The sequence below is a fragment of the Prinia subflava genome, chromosome 9 (genome assembly GCF_021018805.1).
Source record: "Prinia subflava isolate CZ2003 ecotype Zambia chromosome 9, Cam_Psub_1.2, whole genome shotgun sequence".
Classification (NCBI taxonomy): Eukaryota; Metazoa; Chordata; class Aves; order Passeriformes; family Cisticolidae; genus Prinia; species Prinia subflava.
The window spans coordinates 17,700,480-17,719,081 of NC_086255.1; the positions used below are offsets into that span (position 1 = coordinate 17,700,480).

The 18,602-nt window shown below is 41.2% G+C and overlaps 1 protein-coding gene across 2 annotated transcripts in view; it reads left to right on the top strand.

The window, feature by feature from the left end:
- Positions 1-18,602, top strand: part of ARHGAP22 (Rho GTPase activating protein 22) — a 106,681-nt gene that overhangs the window by 46,216 nt on the left and 41,863 nt on the right. The window contains exon 1 of one of the 2 annotated variants that reach the window (XM_063405703.1): positions 6,507-7,513. The exons of the other annotated variant lie outside the window; for it this stretch is intronic. Within the exon in view, the coding sequence (XP_063261773.1) occupies positions 7,462-7,513 (52 nt within the window). The 5' untranslated portion in view covers positions 6,507-7,461. Of the gene's footprint in view, positions 1-6,506; positions 7,514-18,602 lie in introns of those variants that run through there. 2 annotated transcript variants of the gene reach the window in all.

Genomic DNA, 18,602 nt, shown 5'->3' on the forward strand with positions numbered 1-18,602 from the left:
CTTGAGAGGTTTTAATTTAGCCAAACCCATTTACAGTGAATTAAAAAACTGTTCTGATCCCCTTGAAATATGCTTTTATTTATTCTGTCTCTGTTCTGTTGTGAAGATGCTTCTCTGAATAAAGGTACTTAAATTACTCTAGGTCTAGCGGAATATACATTATACTTTCTTTATTTGTCAAAGGTGAAAATAGATGCCTTGTCTGATGAGCACATCTGCCTTAGCAGATATTGCCAGTGCAGTTAAATATCTATTATCTGTCTTTACATGAGGGTGTTTTCAGCGTGGACTACAGGATGCATTATGGTAGCAGATCTGCAGCTCCATCGTTCTAAGCTGATGGTGTACTAGAATGATGCTTCAGCCTTCTACTCCTCTAGCACCACTGGAAAAGCTCCCAAGATAAATTTAGCCCTGGAGCTCAGTGAACAGGCCTAAAGCTCTCAGCTGTGGTTTTGCTGGAAAGAAGTGGGGTATGGTCCTCCAGCCGAGGATAAATCAGGCTATGCTGACATCATCATTGTCAATTGAGAATTTGGCCCAGTGTCACGCCTGTATTCATTTCTCCTGCTGTAACTTGAAATACAGGCACCTTTTTCTGCATTGAATAAACCTGTTTTCTAGCTGGGATAATTACTGTTGTAATTGTCAGTTCTGAAGAGAAGATGTTTGCCCGCTGTCATCTCTGGTGAGGCAAAGTTGCTGTCAAGTTGCTGCCCTGGGGAGGCATCATCCAAGAAGGAATCCTGGCCTGTGCCACGACTAAAGGCTGCATGCAGGTTCCAGGAGAGCAGTGGTGTAACCCTTAAAGAAGATGCATTCTTGTTTAGGAGTCTTATAGGAACCTTCACTGTCCCTATTTCCTCACATTTGTGCATCAAAGAGAAGTTCTGTCTCAGTCTCTGCCCAATGGAGGGATGTGAAAATAGAAATACTGGAGTGAGTATAGTACCTTGATTCTTCTGCCTGACTGTAGTATAGAATTCAGATTCTCTTCAAAGCCAGTGACTTGCCAAGGCAGATGTTATATGCTTGAATGAGTTTAATAAGATGATCAGAATTCTGTTTATCAGTTTGGCTTGCTTAGAGCAGTGCTCCAAACATCCAGGGAAACAGGAAGAAATTGTAATTAAAGGCAGCTTTGAAATTCAGTGTGTGACTGATTTCCATTTTACTATTTTATTTATCCCCTTCTCCTGTAAAAGCCTGGGGAGGTTTACATGGTGAGGCTGGCATTGCTGTGGTGCATTATCTATGCTTGAGGGACTGGGGGGTGGCAACTGTGTAATGAGGATGAAAATCAGAGCTTACTCTGAAGAGAAAAACCCTCTTAACTTGTGCCTGGGGCCTTTCCTTGTCTCAAAGTTGTGGTGCTCTGTGTGGCTGTGCTGGAGAATCCAGCAAGAGACTGTGGTGCTTGGGGGCCTTGTCTGGGCTTCTGACCAGCAGCTCTGCTTTGTCTTAATTTTCATTATTCTGTTCAGGGTGGAGAGTACATGTCTGTGTTAAACTTCTTGCTAGTAGGACTAGGAACAGAATTGCATCTATTTTCCGGGCTGAGGCTGTAAGCAAAGGCTCCTTCCCCACTCTCACAACACTTACAGGTTTAGTGATTTATTCTGTTGTGATGTACTTACTTGTCACTAAAAGCCATGCTTTGCATGCTTTTACAGTAAGCAGTAAAAATGTGTTACCAATCAGTTTTTTGTATCAATATCTCTTAACTAAGCTCTATTGGCTTACCATTTTGTGTTGTTCCGCTTCGTAGGTGCTGTAGATATGTTTGTCCTCATCTTGTTCTAAGTACCTGAATAATTTAAATTATTTCATTTCCAAAATGAATTAAGACAAATGTGACAAGGCTCTGGGATTTCCTGTTTAGAGTACATAGGCCTGAAGTCATATGCTGTCTCATTTTGTATGTGTTTTCCCTTGAAAACCCTAATTCTAAATACTATGATTATGTAAAACTTGCAGCTTTCATCAATAAAGAACAAGTCTCTTAATGCTTATGGATTTAAAATAAAGATACCAAATAGAATCTGCAAAGGCTCAGAAACCAGAAGATAAATAATAATGAAAAATTCCCATTGGTTGGAAGTCCATCTCCTGATTTTGATGTTCTGACCTGGTATTTATGAATGCCTGGAGTGGCAATGATTCAGAAGTCAGATTGTGTTCAGGCTGGTTGACCAACAAAAGTCACTGTTACTTTAAAAGCATGTCATTCAAAAATCAATTAAGATAAAAATGCCTTTTGGAAGCTATCTGTGGACTTCCCACTACACTGTAATCTTCTGAACCAGGTAGGTTTTCATCACATCACATCTACCCAGCACATCAATCTACCCTCCACTGGGGTAGCAGGGAAACAGCATCTCTTTCCCTACCACTGCCTGTCCTGTTAAACTAGAAAAAAAAAAAAAAACAGAAAAGTAGGGCAAACTCTGTAGCCTTTATGCAGGGAAAGTCCCATCAGCTTCAGTGGGAGACTTGGCTCAGGGAGAAGTACAGGAACCAGGCCAAGGTTTTCATTCTGGTTTTTCAGAAGCTAGTATTCCATGTTCATAGATTAATGCCACATAGCTTTGCAAACGTGGCCTATGAAATGCTTTCAACTCAGTGGACTTCTGCCATTTAATTCCTCAACCTCCAGTCACTATGTTTTAAAAAAATCTATTCTTCATTGGAAAGTGTTTGCCTGAATGTGACGTTAGGAATACAGCCAGCAGTGCTCAAATATACTTATACGTTGGCATAAATTAAACCCCATCCTTGGTAAGGGACAGATAAGCATGAAGGGTCTCAGTGTTCTCAGATGAATCATGCTTAGCTTATCAGTGGGTGCCTTGATTTAATGAAGCCACAGTATGTTAATGTTAACACTGCAGAAAAAGCTGAAAAGTTACAGGCAGCCATGCTAACTAGCTACAAGCATTTAAAAGCCTGGGCATGAGCTCCTGCTTGGCTATTCTGGCCATAATTAATGATGACAAGTATGTTGGAAAAATAATTATTTTGCTTGCTTTTAAAGACAATTACTTCGCTTGAGGCAAATGAGGGGGTGGGATTTATGTGGCTGTAATAAACATATGTAGATGGCATCTTCCCAGAAGAATATTATAGCCACAGGATCTTTTTAATTGACCTGAGATTCCTTTGTTCTGCAGATACAATTTGTGTATGTGGTCATAGACTAAAATGACCCTACTTGTTCTAGGGCAGGCTTAGTTCTAAACTGCTGAAAGGAAAAAAAGACTGCTTTTATCAGCCCAATCAGCAACAGATAGAAATCTCTCCTGGTCACTTTGTAGGGGGTAGAAATCTTTTTAAATTGGTACCCTGAGTGCATGCTCTTTTCATCTGATAAAATAGGAGCTGGGGCTATGGAAGCAGGCTGTGGTGGGTATTATTGCAGTCATCTGGTATCACTCCTGTGTCTGGGCTTGCATAGCACAGCAGCTTTTGCCTGGCACACAGCAATGCCATCCTCTGACAGCCACCTGCCTGCTCATTGACCATGCTGGGCTGCAGAGCCTTGGTCCCTCTCCAGCCTGGACTCAGTGCTGGACTCAGGGAGGGAGCAGCTTCTCTATCAGCTGCCATTCTGGAGCATCAGGTTACTGAGTGATGGAGGGCACCTCCAACCCCTCCTGCCCACCACTCGCTGGCATTCAAGGGCTGCCAGAGCCACACAGTCTTATCACGTAGTCTGTGATCAGATCCTGTAACAATAAGGTAGTGTCTTACTGCCTTTCTCTCTGAGTTTCATGTTAACTGGGCCCAGGTGGGAAATAACAGCAGAAAATCCCCCAAGGCTGTAATCCAGTGGAAAATTGCAACATGTGCAAACAACGAATGACCTTTAATAGAAATCAGGAGTTTTCATGTTTGTTGTCAGTCATTTCATTTTTCATCTAAGATGGTAAAACCCTCTTGGGCCACAGGACAGAGAAGAGGAACCAAAAAGTTATGTGCTGCTCACTTGCATATCAGAAAAATCTCCCTGTTGTTCCCTTTTTTAAGTGTGTGGTGATTATACAGAAGTCACAATCCCTTTCTCCAGTTCCCATCTGTCAGATGGAGAAGATGATGCTGTCTTTCAGTAAAGTATTTTGAAACCTGATACTGACATTTGTTACAGAAATGCAGTAATGAATAGTCATGAGTGCTTTTCTCAACACTACTAAATCTGCTGCTAATAGCAAAGGCTGAGCTCTATGCACTCCCAAGTCAGTCTCTCTGAGTTGTGATTTGAAGCTGGAGAAAGGAGGGTGAATGAAAGAGGAGAAATCCACTAATTGTATGTAAATGTGGTTCTGGTATGATGATACATTTAAAAAAAATAATTTTGTTGCTGTCCCAGTTATATCTAGCCCTTTCTAAAAGCATTACAAAAGGAAGCAGTCTTAGCAGTGGGTGAAATATTTCATGGTTTGGGTACAGTTCATTCTATTCTTGGTGTCTGCAGATTTTTGTCAGGATGGAAATTTTTACCTGATCTCAGTCTGGTTGGAGAGCTGATTAAGGAAAGCTATGCCTGAGCAACAGAAGACTACTAGAGGATAAACAGTTCTCTCATCGTGAAGATACAAAACCTTAGGATTTCTCAAAGTAGGCTGTGGTGGTAGGAGGTGGGGAGGGATAGAGAGAGATCTGTGTTTCATTGCCCTGGATGAGAGATACAAATGTTTGTTTACATAAGTTCAAAGTTCTCTCTGGAAATTGCAAGTCTAACAGGAGGGCAATCTCTGTTTTTAGCTCCAAGGGCAGAGTGAGCTGGAAATGAGGCAAAATATATGGTACTGGAGTTAAAAGCACTAGGGTTTTGTGCAAGGTCATTGAAGGGCCACAATTTTAGGCAGCGGGAGGGATTACTGCATTAGTCTGTATTTGACCCTGTGTTAAACTGGCAGAGAAGGGAGTTCCCTTGTGGTTGTGCTGTGGTTTTTACTGGGTTTTTTTCTTTCTTTTAAATTTACTGAGTGCAAAAAGGCAGACTTAGCTCATCAGGAACTGCAGCCTGGTGTGTCACTGAGTGTGGGACATGTCTGCTGGCAAAGAAGAAGCTGGTGTTTTGAGGGCTGTTTGGGCATGACATCTTTTGCCATGTACCACACAATGACAGCATGAGGAAGTGTCGTGAAGTTCAGGGATGAACTCAGAGTTCATCCTGCTGCTGAACTTCTCCTTCAAAATAACCAGATTCTAGAGCAAATCTTTGTTTAGGGTCTGCTGAAAGGAATTAGGAGTGATGGAAAGGGCCCACCCCCCACCAAATATTTCCAGATATCCATGGAAAGCTTTGTGAGGTCATAAATTGTGCTAAATTATAAATCTGAGAGAATGGGTGAGGATTTTTTTTGATGACACAAGATCAGGCAATGTTTCCAGATTAAATATGGTGTAGATTGGGCCATCTCTAAGGCAGATCAGCAGCAAGCTTGGGCCCCATTCCAAGGTGGTGTGTTGCTATAGCAGCTGAGTACTGCAGAAGTTCTACCTGAAAAAAAGTTTCCTCCTTATATGATGCTGTACAGTCCCCAAGACCAACCCACAGCCTGCAGTGGTTCACAGATGGCAGTTGCCTGTGTCACTGACTCATGGGGAGTCTTCTCAGCTCCTTCCTTTCTACTGTTCCCCTTTGTTCCATACATGCTGAAGAACCAAATAGGATTTTACAATATCAGGTTAACCTGACCTTAGCTTGAGGTGTGCTGTGGAAGAATTATTTATGCCTGCAAGCTTGTCAGATGATTTCAAAACTATCTAATGAAAGAGCAGACAGTTGTTGGGTTGTTTGGTTCAGGTGTTTTTTGTATGATAGTACAGATACAAGAACAATGACATCCTATTGAATTTCATGGGATTTATGAATTCTAAACTGTGGTGAATTTTTTCAGATGGCATGCTGAATGGATTTTTCTTGAGCATAAAACTTGTCTTTCCCAAAAAAACTTAATATTTATTTCCATACTGACAACAAATGGTTCAAGAAAAGGTACAGCTATGGTCTTCCTATCTTGTGAAGTGCAGCTCTGGTTTTTACAGTCTTCATTACAGCGTTGTATATTCTTTTACCTTATAAGAATAGTACTGGTTTCCTTTGGATCAGTTCCTTTGCCAGTCTAGAAAGCTGACTTCAAATCCAGTCAGTGGGTTAATGGTTATAGGTTATCAATGTTTTCCCTTGTTGACAAGTAGCTGCTTTCTTGTATCTTAGTGCACTGATGCCTTGGCAGTACCCCAAAGGCTGGAATCAGTAAAAGGCAAGAGCTAAAGCACTACTGGAAGTATGTATTATTTGCATTTATGCATTTTCCATAAATCCATGAATCTTTAAAAGGGGGAGTTCCATCCTTGGGTCATTACACACAGAAGGACTTAAAGCATAGAAACATTAGTATGCCCAAGACTGGATAGTCAAGTTTCTGGCATTGTCCTTTATATTCCAAGGAATGAGATGTTGCCTGCACATCCAATAGGCTGTGGTTGAGTGAATCAGAGGGAGGTGACTGGAAGGAGGCAAACAGTGATAAATGTCACTGCTGTTAAATGTACTGTCCCAACTACATGGAATTTGAAAAGATAGGAAGTCAGTACCAAACTGCTTTAAACTATCCAGAGAGGCAGCAGAAACAACAGGAGTAAGACTGAATTTCAAAATCAGGTCATCTTGGTTGAATAAAAGCAAAAGATTTCTAGGAGACATAAAAGCATCATGGTGCACTAAGGGGAAATAAACAGCTTTAATCATGTAGGACAAAGCAATGGGTTTAAGCCCTGGTTCTTCTCTTATCACTTACTGCCCAAGAGTCTGAAAGATTTTTTTTTTTTTTTAAATAAAAGTACTGTCATGCTGTTGCCCCATTTGAAAAACAGGGAAACTGAGGCATGGGGTAGTGGGATGACTGTCTGGAACCAAAACATCCTGAAGCAAGTTTTCTTGTGCCTAAGTGGAACAGAAGAGATAGCCAGAAGTGCCTAAGGAAGAAATGAAGAGAGAACCCAGTGACATGACAGGAGATTTATAATGCTACATTTTCTACTCATGACAAGAACTGGTTAATAGAATCAGATTTTTTTATGTTATCTAAACCTGTTGTGTTTTTCTTTTTCTTCTCAACATATGTTGCGGTAACAGCTGAGTAATGCAGAAGTTCTGCCTGAAAAAATGCTTCCTCCTTATATGATACTGTACATATTGTCATGGAAATTGTCCTCATTTCCCCCGAGCACACTTTAAATAACTCGAACAGCAGTGCTAATGAGCAGAAAGATATCTGCAATCCCCACCGTGCAACTTGACATACTTTATCCCACTCTGAATTCCCTTTGCTCATCTCTGAGCATTTTAAAGATTTGGTATAATAATTTGCTTTCTCTCTTTGGTCTGTTCATTTCACTCCTAGCACTTGATAATAGAAGGTCAGCTTTGGCTGAAACCTTAGTGTTGCAGCCATGCCGTTTTTCACTGCCAAATATCTTAAGAAAAGCAAGTGTCTCCGAAAGGGTAAGTCATGATATTTTTGGTGTATTTAGTGTTGTCTGTTCTGTTTTAAATCACAGTGAAGGATTTATTTTGAATTAACAAGCAGTGGAAATGAATCTATTCATACTGCCTGTTGTTTAGCACTGGGGGTTTTGTTAGGCTGTGTGCAGTTCTGGTTGAAGATACAGTGTATGTTATTATCTTGCATTTTACATTCAGAAAAGCTGACTGAGCGAGAGGATGTTTAACTCTTTAAACACGAAGCATGTGTTTTGCACAGGGATGGAATCCCTGATGCAGAACAAAACAGTAACAGAGAATATGTGTGTTTGTTTTTACAGATAGGTTTAGGTAGGCAGCTGAGTATGGTCCACTATTTTTTTGTTTCTTTTGTACAAAAGGAGCATTTTATTTTCAATCTACGCTGAATTAATAAAATAAATTATATCTAGTGAAGAAACAATATATTTCTTCTTAGTATCTTTCCTGTGTAGAGGTGCCTGAGTGCATGACTCCACAGAGATTTTCAGCTTGCTTTTGTGATGTTCACTTTGTAAATTGCTGTGCGGGCTTTTTCAGGAAACATTAATTTTTCTCCAGGTACATACTAAACTCTTCATGAGAGCAATCTGCCTCTAGTATTGTAGAAATTGATAGTGTAGTAAACTCTCAACACACACATTGGCTGTAAATTCTTTTCTTCCTTCGCATTGTCTTCATTGTGACATTTGTTGTTTAGCCAGTACTCCAGCTATGGGGTTTGCATGCATTAGTACCAGAGGATCTGAGGAATCTGTCTTGCTAACTTGACTAATTTTATATATATTACTTGGCATTTATGTATATATGTGTTTACTTAATATGTGCATTTCTCTAATTCCTTATTTGAATATGATTCCTGATTTGAATATGATTTTTTTGTAAGGGATATATGCAAATGGGAATTTTATGTTTTCATCACTAGTGTGAAGCTGAGGGAAAATGTTTTGGAAAGAAGTTAAAGAAAACAAATTCGCATTACCATTGTATTTTCTTCTGGGTTCCTATTTTAAAGTGTGATTGCACAAGAACTAGCAGTTGAGATGTAATAATTTAGTTAAGCTGACCTGTAGATGATGGTTCCAGCTATTTGGTATTTTGTTGAGTGAAATGTATACACATGTACACAAATTTAGACAATAATTCAGAAATTCCTAAGGATAGAACTGTCTCAGTAAAGCTTTTATTAGAAAGAAGGAAAAATATTATAACTGCATTATTAATTTGATTGTGCTAAGTTTTTTTTTAGAGTTTTCTTGTACATATAAATGCCACTTTACAAAGTGGCATAGGACGATTTTTGCTCATCTCCTGGGGACATCCATCTGTCCAGTGCTTCATTCCCTCATCGTGTGTGCCACAGTAGCAATGTGTGTGTGCACAGGGGCTGAGGAAAGGGTCCTGCCTTACCTGTGTCTGCAGTGCAGGGAGGGGCTGGTGGTACAGCCAGGAGAGGTAAGGCTGAGCCATTAAGGCACTACTGAGGATGATCAGGGAGCAGCAGCCAGTTGTACTCTTAGTGAGTCACTACCAACAGGAAAATTGTCAGTTGGCTGAACTGAGGGTGTTTCCTCCCGGAGCTTGTTTCTGCCAAAATCTGTCTGACCTGTGAAATCCATCAAACTGTCCAGAACACCTCCTGAATCAGACCTGCTGGCAGGGTAGGGATCCTGAGTCCTTCTGGTGCCCTTTCTGCTGTGTGCTGTCCTTTCTCTTCTTGCTTCCAGGGCAGTCTAGGAAGGGCAGAGCTGGAGCAGTGAGTGTCTGAGTGGGAAATGCTGAGGTAGCTGAGCTTTTCCAGGAGCTGTTCAGTATCAGTCTGTCACTAATCTTGCTTTGAAGCAGCTGGACTCCCAATAGCTTTTGAGCCACTTCCCATACAGTTACTTAAGGCAATCCCCTGTAACTCCCTTTCAGAAAGCACTTAATTTGTAGAGGGTTTTACTGTCATCTGAATAAGGACATCCTTCCCAGTAAGTAAATGTGGTTGTTCAAAGGCGTTAAATGATTAGAGAGCCCTAGGCATAGCATCAAAAATGTGGTTGCATAAAAGCTGTAGCAGCCACAAGCTCCAGTGGATCTGACCTTGCTGTTCTCTGTCTCTCTGAACAGGGAAGGAGCAAACCAGCAGGAGCAGTGAGATTAGCACATGATCTGTGGTCTCTTTACCACAGCTTCAGATGGTCTAGGGACAGAAGCTGGGCTATGGACAAGTTCATGGCCAGAAATACTGGTTGAATGGGAAACAAAACTCTCAGGTAAATGCTCCTCGTTCAGCCTTGAAAGGGAACTTGCTCAGATTAATATAGGAAGCAGTCAGCAGAGATGAGAACTGGAAACTGAATTTCCAAAGTTATAACCTGAAATCTCAGGAAGTGCAGGATTTTATGTCTTAGCTCTTTTGTACCAGGTTGTAGCTGAAGCCTGTTTCTTTCCCAGTGAGATTTATTCTCACAACATGCCATTTTATCTCCTCACTAGTATTCCAGGCCAGCCCACACTGTGTTTTGAATTAATTCTGTATTTGTTTTTGTGGAGGCTGCAAGAGTTTCCAGACATGCCTGAAATGAAACAGCCAAGCCAAAGTACAGTGTTCTGTCTTGCTGTATATCCTTTGCTATGCAGACTGTTGGGCCCATGGAGACTTGCTGTAGGTCTTATTTGGTCAAACAGCCTTACCCTACTCATATCCTCTGTTAAACATGCAGCAATGACAGATTCTGGATTCTAAACTTTCTTTATTTTTCCTGTTTTCCTATTATCAGTTTTAACCTCCATCAAACTCCTGTCAATTACATCCACACAGATATCTTAAAAAAGGCATCAAAGAAATGAAACCATTTATTAACTTCTGCAGCCTGTTGTTAAAACCTTTATTTTTCTCATGTCTTTTTCCAATGATTGTTTTGTTTTCTTTGGCCATTCCCTGAGCACTGGCTCAATGTTATTCAAAACTGGGTTATAAAATATCATATAGTCGTAATTGTCTCTGATCTGGCAAGTCATTGTCAATTTTTCACTTATGTCTTCATTTCTAGTGGGCAAAAAGAAGTTTCAGCTCCAGAAAAGTCTTTTCCACTTTAATTCAAAAGAATTTAATAACTAATGTCTTATTGCCAAGTGGTCCTTACTTTTCTACAGCTGTAGATTTTACAGAACTTCAAAGCTGGATGGTTAAGGTGCAGTGTTAGTTTGTAGCCAAGCAAGCCAAACAATCTAAACTTCAAAGGAGGGGAGTGTTCTTTAATGTTGTGGGCTCACCCTTTGTGTTCAGCAAATGGAACTGCTGGGGAAAATGCCATGTGCAGCAGACAAGTGATGTGGCTGCCACTCCTGGGAGGGGGTCTGCTGGCTGCTGCCTGAGAGGAGCAGCACGCCCAGCAACCTCAGGATATCTGATGACTGACAAATAGGTCATTTTTGTATGATGTCGATCTACAAGACTTTCAGCTTTGCTTTTAGTGTTCTTAAAGCTTCTGTCTCTGGGGACCTCCAAGTCTGGTCATGATAAAGGCAGGATTTGAGCCTGAGCTCTGTTACCTCTCCTCCTTCATTCTGTCTGTGCCTGATTGTTTTCCTCTTTTGATGTGTTCACAGGGTGGATGATTATATACACATTATGAAAGTTGAGAAAGACTATCCTGGCTAAAGGAAACATTCAATCCATACAACACTATGATTTCAGGGTAATAAGGTACAGGACTGGATATGAGGCTGCTCTGCATCTATGGCAGTCATGTGGAAAAGGGGCCCCTGTGATTTTGCTCTTCTGTTCATTCTTCTTGCAGTTAACCCAACTACACATCTCCAGTTCAATACAGCAGGGATAGCAGAGACAAAAAAGGAGCTAGATTGTTTCATCATTAGAGGAATTGTGGAAACTGTGGTGGTGTGTGGCTTTTCTTTCAACTCTGAAGCCTAAGCAATGTGACCTAACCCGTTGTGTTTAATAAAACTCTTTATTGCACTTAGCTGGTGGATGCTCCAGTTCAGAAAGTAGAACAAAAGCCTCATGATGGGGCAGAAAAGGGTCTGGATAATTCTTACGTCTTAAACTGGTGTGTTATTTACTACGACTGTTTCCTTGACTAGAAATCAGTCTTAAAAATTCCTACAAATAAATTCATTCCACAGGTTTGGGATGCAGCAAGGTGCAGGCGTGCAATGGTGATACCCCATGGTATCTGAGATAAAAGCGAGGCGCTGAGCTGTGGAGGATGAGTCCACAGACAGTCTGGATCCTGACTGTACACTTGACTGTTTTGAGTTGCTGGAGCCCCCAGGAAAAGGTGTGTGGGACTCCATGGGCCGGGAGATATGAAAGGAGCTGGCAGGACACCACAGAGACATGTCTGTTGTTCGGTAAATGACTTGCAAAGCCATGTGGCTCTGGTGCAAATCTCCCTCATCAGTATTAAAATCTGAGTGGAACTGGGGCTTTATCCAATCAGTATTGAGGCTTTTGTGGGATCTGGGCCATTGTCTCCACAGGCTCTGGGATTCAGCAGCCAGAGAGGCCAGTGCTGCCAAGAATCAGTGCTCTAGAGGCAGAGTTGGCCAACACAGTGCTGCCTCTCAGTGACCCAAGAACACACTGCTGGGAGTGGTGACATCAGCTCACCAGTTAAAGCTCTCCAAAGACAGGAGGTGCCAGGCAAGCTCTGGAGCTGCTGAGCAAGGGAGCATCTTTGTGAGACACAGTACACTCCAAATTTCTGATGTGGCTTTCCTGTTTTGAGAGCACTGCTTTGGCGAGAAAATGGCCTCCTTTCCCCTCCCATCCTGTGCTGGGAGAGCAATCTTCATGCTGTTCAGCTTTTTTTCTTTCATTCTTTGCTTTCTGCTTTCTAGGGCTGGCACTACCTTTGCAGTTCCACACAACCAACACGCTAAACAGTATTCCTTGCTTTGTGAGAATCAATCTTTGATTAATCCAGGTTGTCTGGATGTGGTAGTTGTGTTTTTCTTTCTGACTCTGACTATTTCTGACTTTCCAGCATCATACTGGAAATCATTGGGTGTCTCTGTATCTCAGTTCTCCACTGATACGTAGGAATTTCTCATTGTGGCATTCAAAGGGTTTTTGGGGTTTTTTGGGGGGGGGGTTTAAATACAGAGAAGACATTTCTCCACTGATGTGCCATATAACTTTAGAAAGTAATTTCACTCTCTGTGCCTGTTCTCCCAAAACACTATGTGAAAAGCATGTTCCAGCCATGGAGAATATATTTTTTAACTTCTTTTCATTTGTTTGTTAATAGCTAAAGCATACAGCAAAATCATTTTTGTGTTCACATACTTGTCATAAGATTGGTTTGCAGTTGCTGTTGTGTGACTATTCCATGTTTGAAAAAGGCCATCCAAGCTGTGTTGGATGTTTTTAATTGGATGGAGCAGTAACAGAGCTGGACTAGATGAAGCTGATCTTGGAATAAGGAGTATGGTATAAGAGTTCGTTTTCCTGTTGGCTTCAGCCTTCCTTCTTCCAGGACTAGAATATCTGCAAACAGGAGCATTTGAGGCTTACAAGTGTTTGACTGTGCATTTAGAAATATACTTCTTCATTATAACCATTACAAGCATGTAATGCCTTCATGATTAGGTATCCAGATCACTTAACTGGTGATCTTAAATTAAACAAGGCAAGAGAATTGAAACCTCTCTCGAGGGCTGGAGAAGCTGTGTCTGTTTGACAGCTGTTTGCAGATTTGCTTCAGAGACCATGGATTGAGTTTTCACTGAGAGGTTAGTGGCAGAGACCAGACTTTGGAGACAATAGTTTACTGCTGTCTTGGGTTTTGGCTTTCACAGTATGAACCATTTAAATGAAGAACATGATACAATGGAACCTTCTGTGTCTTTAATGCTGGAGCACTGAAACTAGCTGCAGTCACAAGCCATACAAGCTATAGCCCTGTTACTTTTTCCTATGTTTTAGATTTGTATCCCCTTTTAGGGACTTTCAAACTCATCTGATTGCTCTTAATTTAAAAAATGTTGAAGGGAAGAGTAGGGGGAACTTGCTATGCTCCCCTCATTCCCTCTGTTACCTGACTGGGGCTCTGACAAATCATGAAGCCATCAATAATTTTTTTTTCCAGCCTTGCAGACCATTAACCCAAATAGTTCTTCGATTTCTGAACCATGTCCTCCCAGCCCCCTGGGTACCACAGCTTCACTATAGATACATAATTAATTATTTGCAAAGCTGCTGTTTTAATGTAATATTAAACAGGCAGCAGCTCAGCAGGTGTCCCCAAGGTAAGGAAGGCAGCATGCTGCTGGCAGCAGCTGCTGCCTTTAGGCTTATCAAGATTTCTTTGTTTTGAAACAGAAACTGGAAGGCTTTTTAATATGTGCCCTGTCATTGGCTGAGCAGATCCTGGTTTCTGGCTGTTATCCTGCCTTTGACTACAAAGACAAATTCTTATAACATATTCTGCCTGCAATGGCTGCATACAGTTCTGTGCTCTTGAGAAAGGAGCAGGGTGAGGAGAGAGAGGAGGCTCACAAGGCAGATACGTGTGCCCTGTTTCCTCCTTTTTCTTAGTGGACCAGCTGGCCTTAGTGAATCTGTGCAGCAGCCCAATTTATGTCAACATTTTCAGAATAGGCTGTTTTGCTTATATAAGCATAAAAATACACAAATATATTGCCTATGGAGGGCATTCCAGATAGTGAGGGTGATATTCTGCTGGTCTCATGCAAGTTCTAGTTCTCTGTGGCCTAAATCTGTGTAATTAGATATAATTTATGTTGTTCATACCACTGGCAGAATCAGCTCAAATGGCAATGCTGGCATTTCCATTCAGGTAGTATATCACAAGCATTAAGCAAGGCTTTTTAGTTCTTTGGGATAAGAACCTCATCTTCTGTATTTGAACATCATAAAATATATTGATGGCTGGGTTTCCCCAGAAGGTGTGGGTCTTAAAATGGCCACGTGTAAACTGCATGTGCAATGTTTCTTGCTCTAGAGATAACTGAGTATTTACAGAGTTTGGCTGCCCAGTGTGGTCATCCATGCAGCAAATATGTTCTTGCACCAGGAGAAAGTTGTTGCTCTGTTACACTTGGTGGCTGTACATACCTGTGTTATCCTTCAGGATTTTTGGAGCAGGTTTCTGTGAGTTGTAATGTCTCCTGAGCATTTGTTTCCTTTCTGTATTCCTTTGTGGAAGTTTTTAGTTTCCCTTGCCAATAAAGACATTCTGTCTTTCCAGGACTGTGAGTAGCTTTGTTCAGTAGATTTTGCTTGAATCATGACAGACCTGTAAACTTTCAAATAACATGTAATTGTTTAGAGGACACTTTGAACACATAGTGTAGCCCTCAGTGGGTGTCAGTGTGCTTTGCTAAGAGACTCTGAATGCTGGTATAGTGGAGAGGAGGCTGCTGACCCAGGTTTTCACATACAAGGATTTCCCTTTTGCCAGCTAACTGTTCTGGATGAAGTCTATCAGGACAGATCATGTAGACTACAGTGCCTTGCAGATCCAGGAAGATCAGCAAAAGTTCCAGGATTTCTGTGGGAAGGATGCCACTTGACTGGGGTTTGCCCTAGCCCACGAGTACTGAGATGTCCAGATAGGAATGCTGTACCAGCTCAGAGGCTGTTGTTTGGAGGAGCAGTGCAGTGCTGGGCCCCAGTGACAAGTATGTACTTCCCATTTTTTCTCAAGGAGCTTTGTTGTGATGGTGAAGAATGCTGCGTGCTACACAGTCATGTTTAGAAGATTTATTGATCACTCAATGCATAGCCAGATACAGGAGGAGACTGCTGTCAAATTGTTAGTCTGTGCAAACTGTAACAAGGCTAGACTTGGATCAGAATGTCCCTGAGCTCTTAAGTTTGGATGTGGATCAGCAGGACTTCCATCTGTATTGTCTCATCATTAGTATTGGCAAGGGTTTCCTCAGACTTGTCAACGTTTTGCCAAAAGCCTAGAGTATATATGCTTTCACATTTCAGTCCTTTTTCTGTATTAATGTGACAAATAGCTTCGTTTTTTGTAAAAACAAAGTCTGTAACTGTTGAGTCCTTAATGATAGTCCATTAATTTGCTGCTGCCAAAACTGTGCTTGTAAAGCTTCAGTTACTTTACTAAAGAAGATAATAATGTTAGTAATTGGTTGGCTTGAATTTCTGCAGTACTCTGTATTCAGTCTACAGAGAATCAGAGTCTTTAGAGGCTCAGCTGAAAGCTCTGGTATCTGCAGCCTGAGCTTTACCAGTGGATGGCTTCTTTTCCATTCTCCTTAGTTCAAGGTTCAGAATACTAGCTAATATGAGACACATGTAGTCTAGTAAAAATTACAGTGATGATGTCTTTGGTTTCATGGTGGATTAAGTGCAGGAGAAAGAAAAGATAGGTTTCTGAGGGGCAAGGTGGAGGGAGAAGGTGGTTGTAGAGAGATGTATCCAGAAGGCATGAACCACTTCATTCCTGTCATGGAGCAGACCTGGAAGATGTCATCATAACAGTTCAGAAATAGTGCACAGATTGGATATTATCTTTCCAATGTGAAATTATTAAAAAAAAAAGATAAGCATTCACTATTCTGATATTATGGTAAGTAGTTTCTTGTCAGAATATAAAATTTTCCTCAACTTTTGTTTTTGGTGTGAAAGATTTGAAGAAATTTATGAGAATTAGAAAATTACTTGTGGTTGCATGGTAATGCATAAAAATTATCCAGTCATTTTCATTCAGATTTTTCAAAGCATGAAGTATCATCTTTGGTCAGGAAGGAATTTCCTCCCTTATAATAGAATGTAAACATAACCACAGTTGGAATATATAATTTGATACATTCTTCAGAAGTGTTGAGCACTTGCTGCTTTGGAGAACCACATGGAACCATATGGCCTGTTTTGCACAGCTGTGCTACTATATTTTCTGGGTCTTTCATACATACATTTTTAACTTATTTTTTGTACCTCAAATTAGGTTGCCTTAATTTAGATGTCTCCTGAAATGTGCCTTATAGGGACAGACACACAGCTCCTGCCAGCTGGCCTAAATTGCTTTCTTGTGAGTGTGTGGCTTCTGCTGGCCTGAGAAAAAATTCATTTCCTCTCCTTTCAAATCAGAGGTTAGCAAAATGACTGTAGTCACACAGTCCAGGCACTTCCACTCCATCACCATAAAGAACTGGGCTCATTGTAGCTCTCTAGATCTGAAATATGCTGAGGAAAGACAGCCAGGGTTAGCTTTAAGGAGTGGAGGGAAGGAGGGTAAGGGAAAGAGCCTGCTGTTGTTACGAGGCTATCTGTGGAGTGTGACAGGGGAAAAAGAATTTCTTGCTCCCCCTTGCATCTGCACTTGCCATCACCAGGTCTTCTTCCATGAGGGGATAAAATTACTTCTTTGCTCCCCCAGCACACCTGCAGAGAGGGGTAGAAGTTGTCCTTTTGTCATTCTAAGACAGACACATCATGATGTGACCAGCTCCCTGAGAGCTGGTGACATATCAGACAGATTCTAAAGGAAAGGTTTGCGAGTTCTGGAGCACAAGTGTATGTAAATAGCAGAAGCTGAACTGCAACTATACCCAGGCTCCCAACAGTTTCAGATTCTTTTCCATTAGGAGCTCTGGTGAGGAAAACAATGTTAGCATTGGCAGAGGCAACACTGTACCCTAAATTTGTCTCCTTTGTCAGTAGATACTGCTGTAAGAGGCAGTGAGTGTGCCATTGTACTGTGAGAGCTCCACCTAAGAAGCCTCTGTTATGATGCAGGCTTTGAATTGAACATGCTCAATTTTCACAGTAACCTCCTATCAGGAAATATTATTTGAGTCAAGAGCAAAAAGGGTCTAAAGTAGTCTAACTCCTGGCATTTTCAGACCTACTAGAATACTGGTGCTCTGGAATTCACACTTGGGACGAAACATGTAAGCCACAACAAAGATGAAGTGGTGTCGTGCAGCTCCTAGAAACTGCTGGTGTAGTAGTTGTTCCTCATGTTAATTATTGACTCCTCTTTGCAATCCTCCTTGCTGGCCTCCCAAACAAGCTGTGACCACGTTGGAAAGTTTTCATCCCTTGCTGCTAGCTAGTAAAAGCTGATAACAAAGCAGTTATAATACAGCTTGTTTATAGGGATTCTGTATGGCGTTGGGGGCACTTTTCACAAGCTCCTCAAACCTCAGTGTTTGGGGAGGCAGTGTGATCATTGTTCGTGTCTGTTCCTTTTATGGAGCAAAGTAATTGTGGGCAGAAGGTGGAGAGATTGGTGCCTGAGCTGTGCTGGTACAAAGGAGATGCTGCATCCTTGAACAGAAATGCACTTACCTGCATGTTATACCTGGGCTCGTTTGAACTCTAAATATTGGCCTGCTGCTGTAGGAGGGGTCTTTCCTCCATTGTGAAGTCACTTCAGCCAACCTAAGCTGTACTTTATGGCCTCAGTGAGCAGCACATCCCAGGCAGCATAGTAGTAGTCTCTTCTCTAAAATTGCAAATAACTGAAAATAGGGAGACTCAAGAGCATGGCTGTACTAGTACCATGAATATGTTTTTGATGCCAGAAGTATAGCTTAAAAATAACTGAGCCTTTTTTACTGAAACTTTGAGAAGTTCAGACAAAGGCACATAAAGCACCTTAAGGAAAAGTCAGCTCAATTAGACTCAAACATTACACAGCACTGAACTCATGTAAGCAGGTTTTACAAGCAGAAGTTCAAGGTGAAGTTTGGCTTCAATTCTACTTAGTTTTCCATGAAGAGTACTTGAAGTTATATTTCTCCTTTCCTCTTATCTTGCATCTTTTTTTTTTCTGCTTGCCATGGTTCCTGGCATGTGACATCACTTACTAGCATTTGTCTACTTGCAATATGGTTGTTTTGTTTGTTTGTTTTTTTATTTCTGAGGCATTGCTTTATTTGAAGTGGTTAGTAGTCTTAAACAGTACTTGACTTTAATTAAAAGATAAAAGTTGAGAGTAATAAGGACATATGCATTACCAAGAAAGACATCTCCAGGCATTGCAGTCAAGCTAGCCAGACACAGGTTTATGTATAACAGGCTAAAGATCTAGTTTAATCTTCATTTCTTTCATAGAGTTTT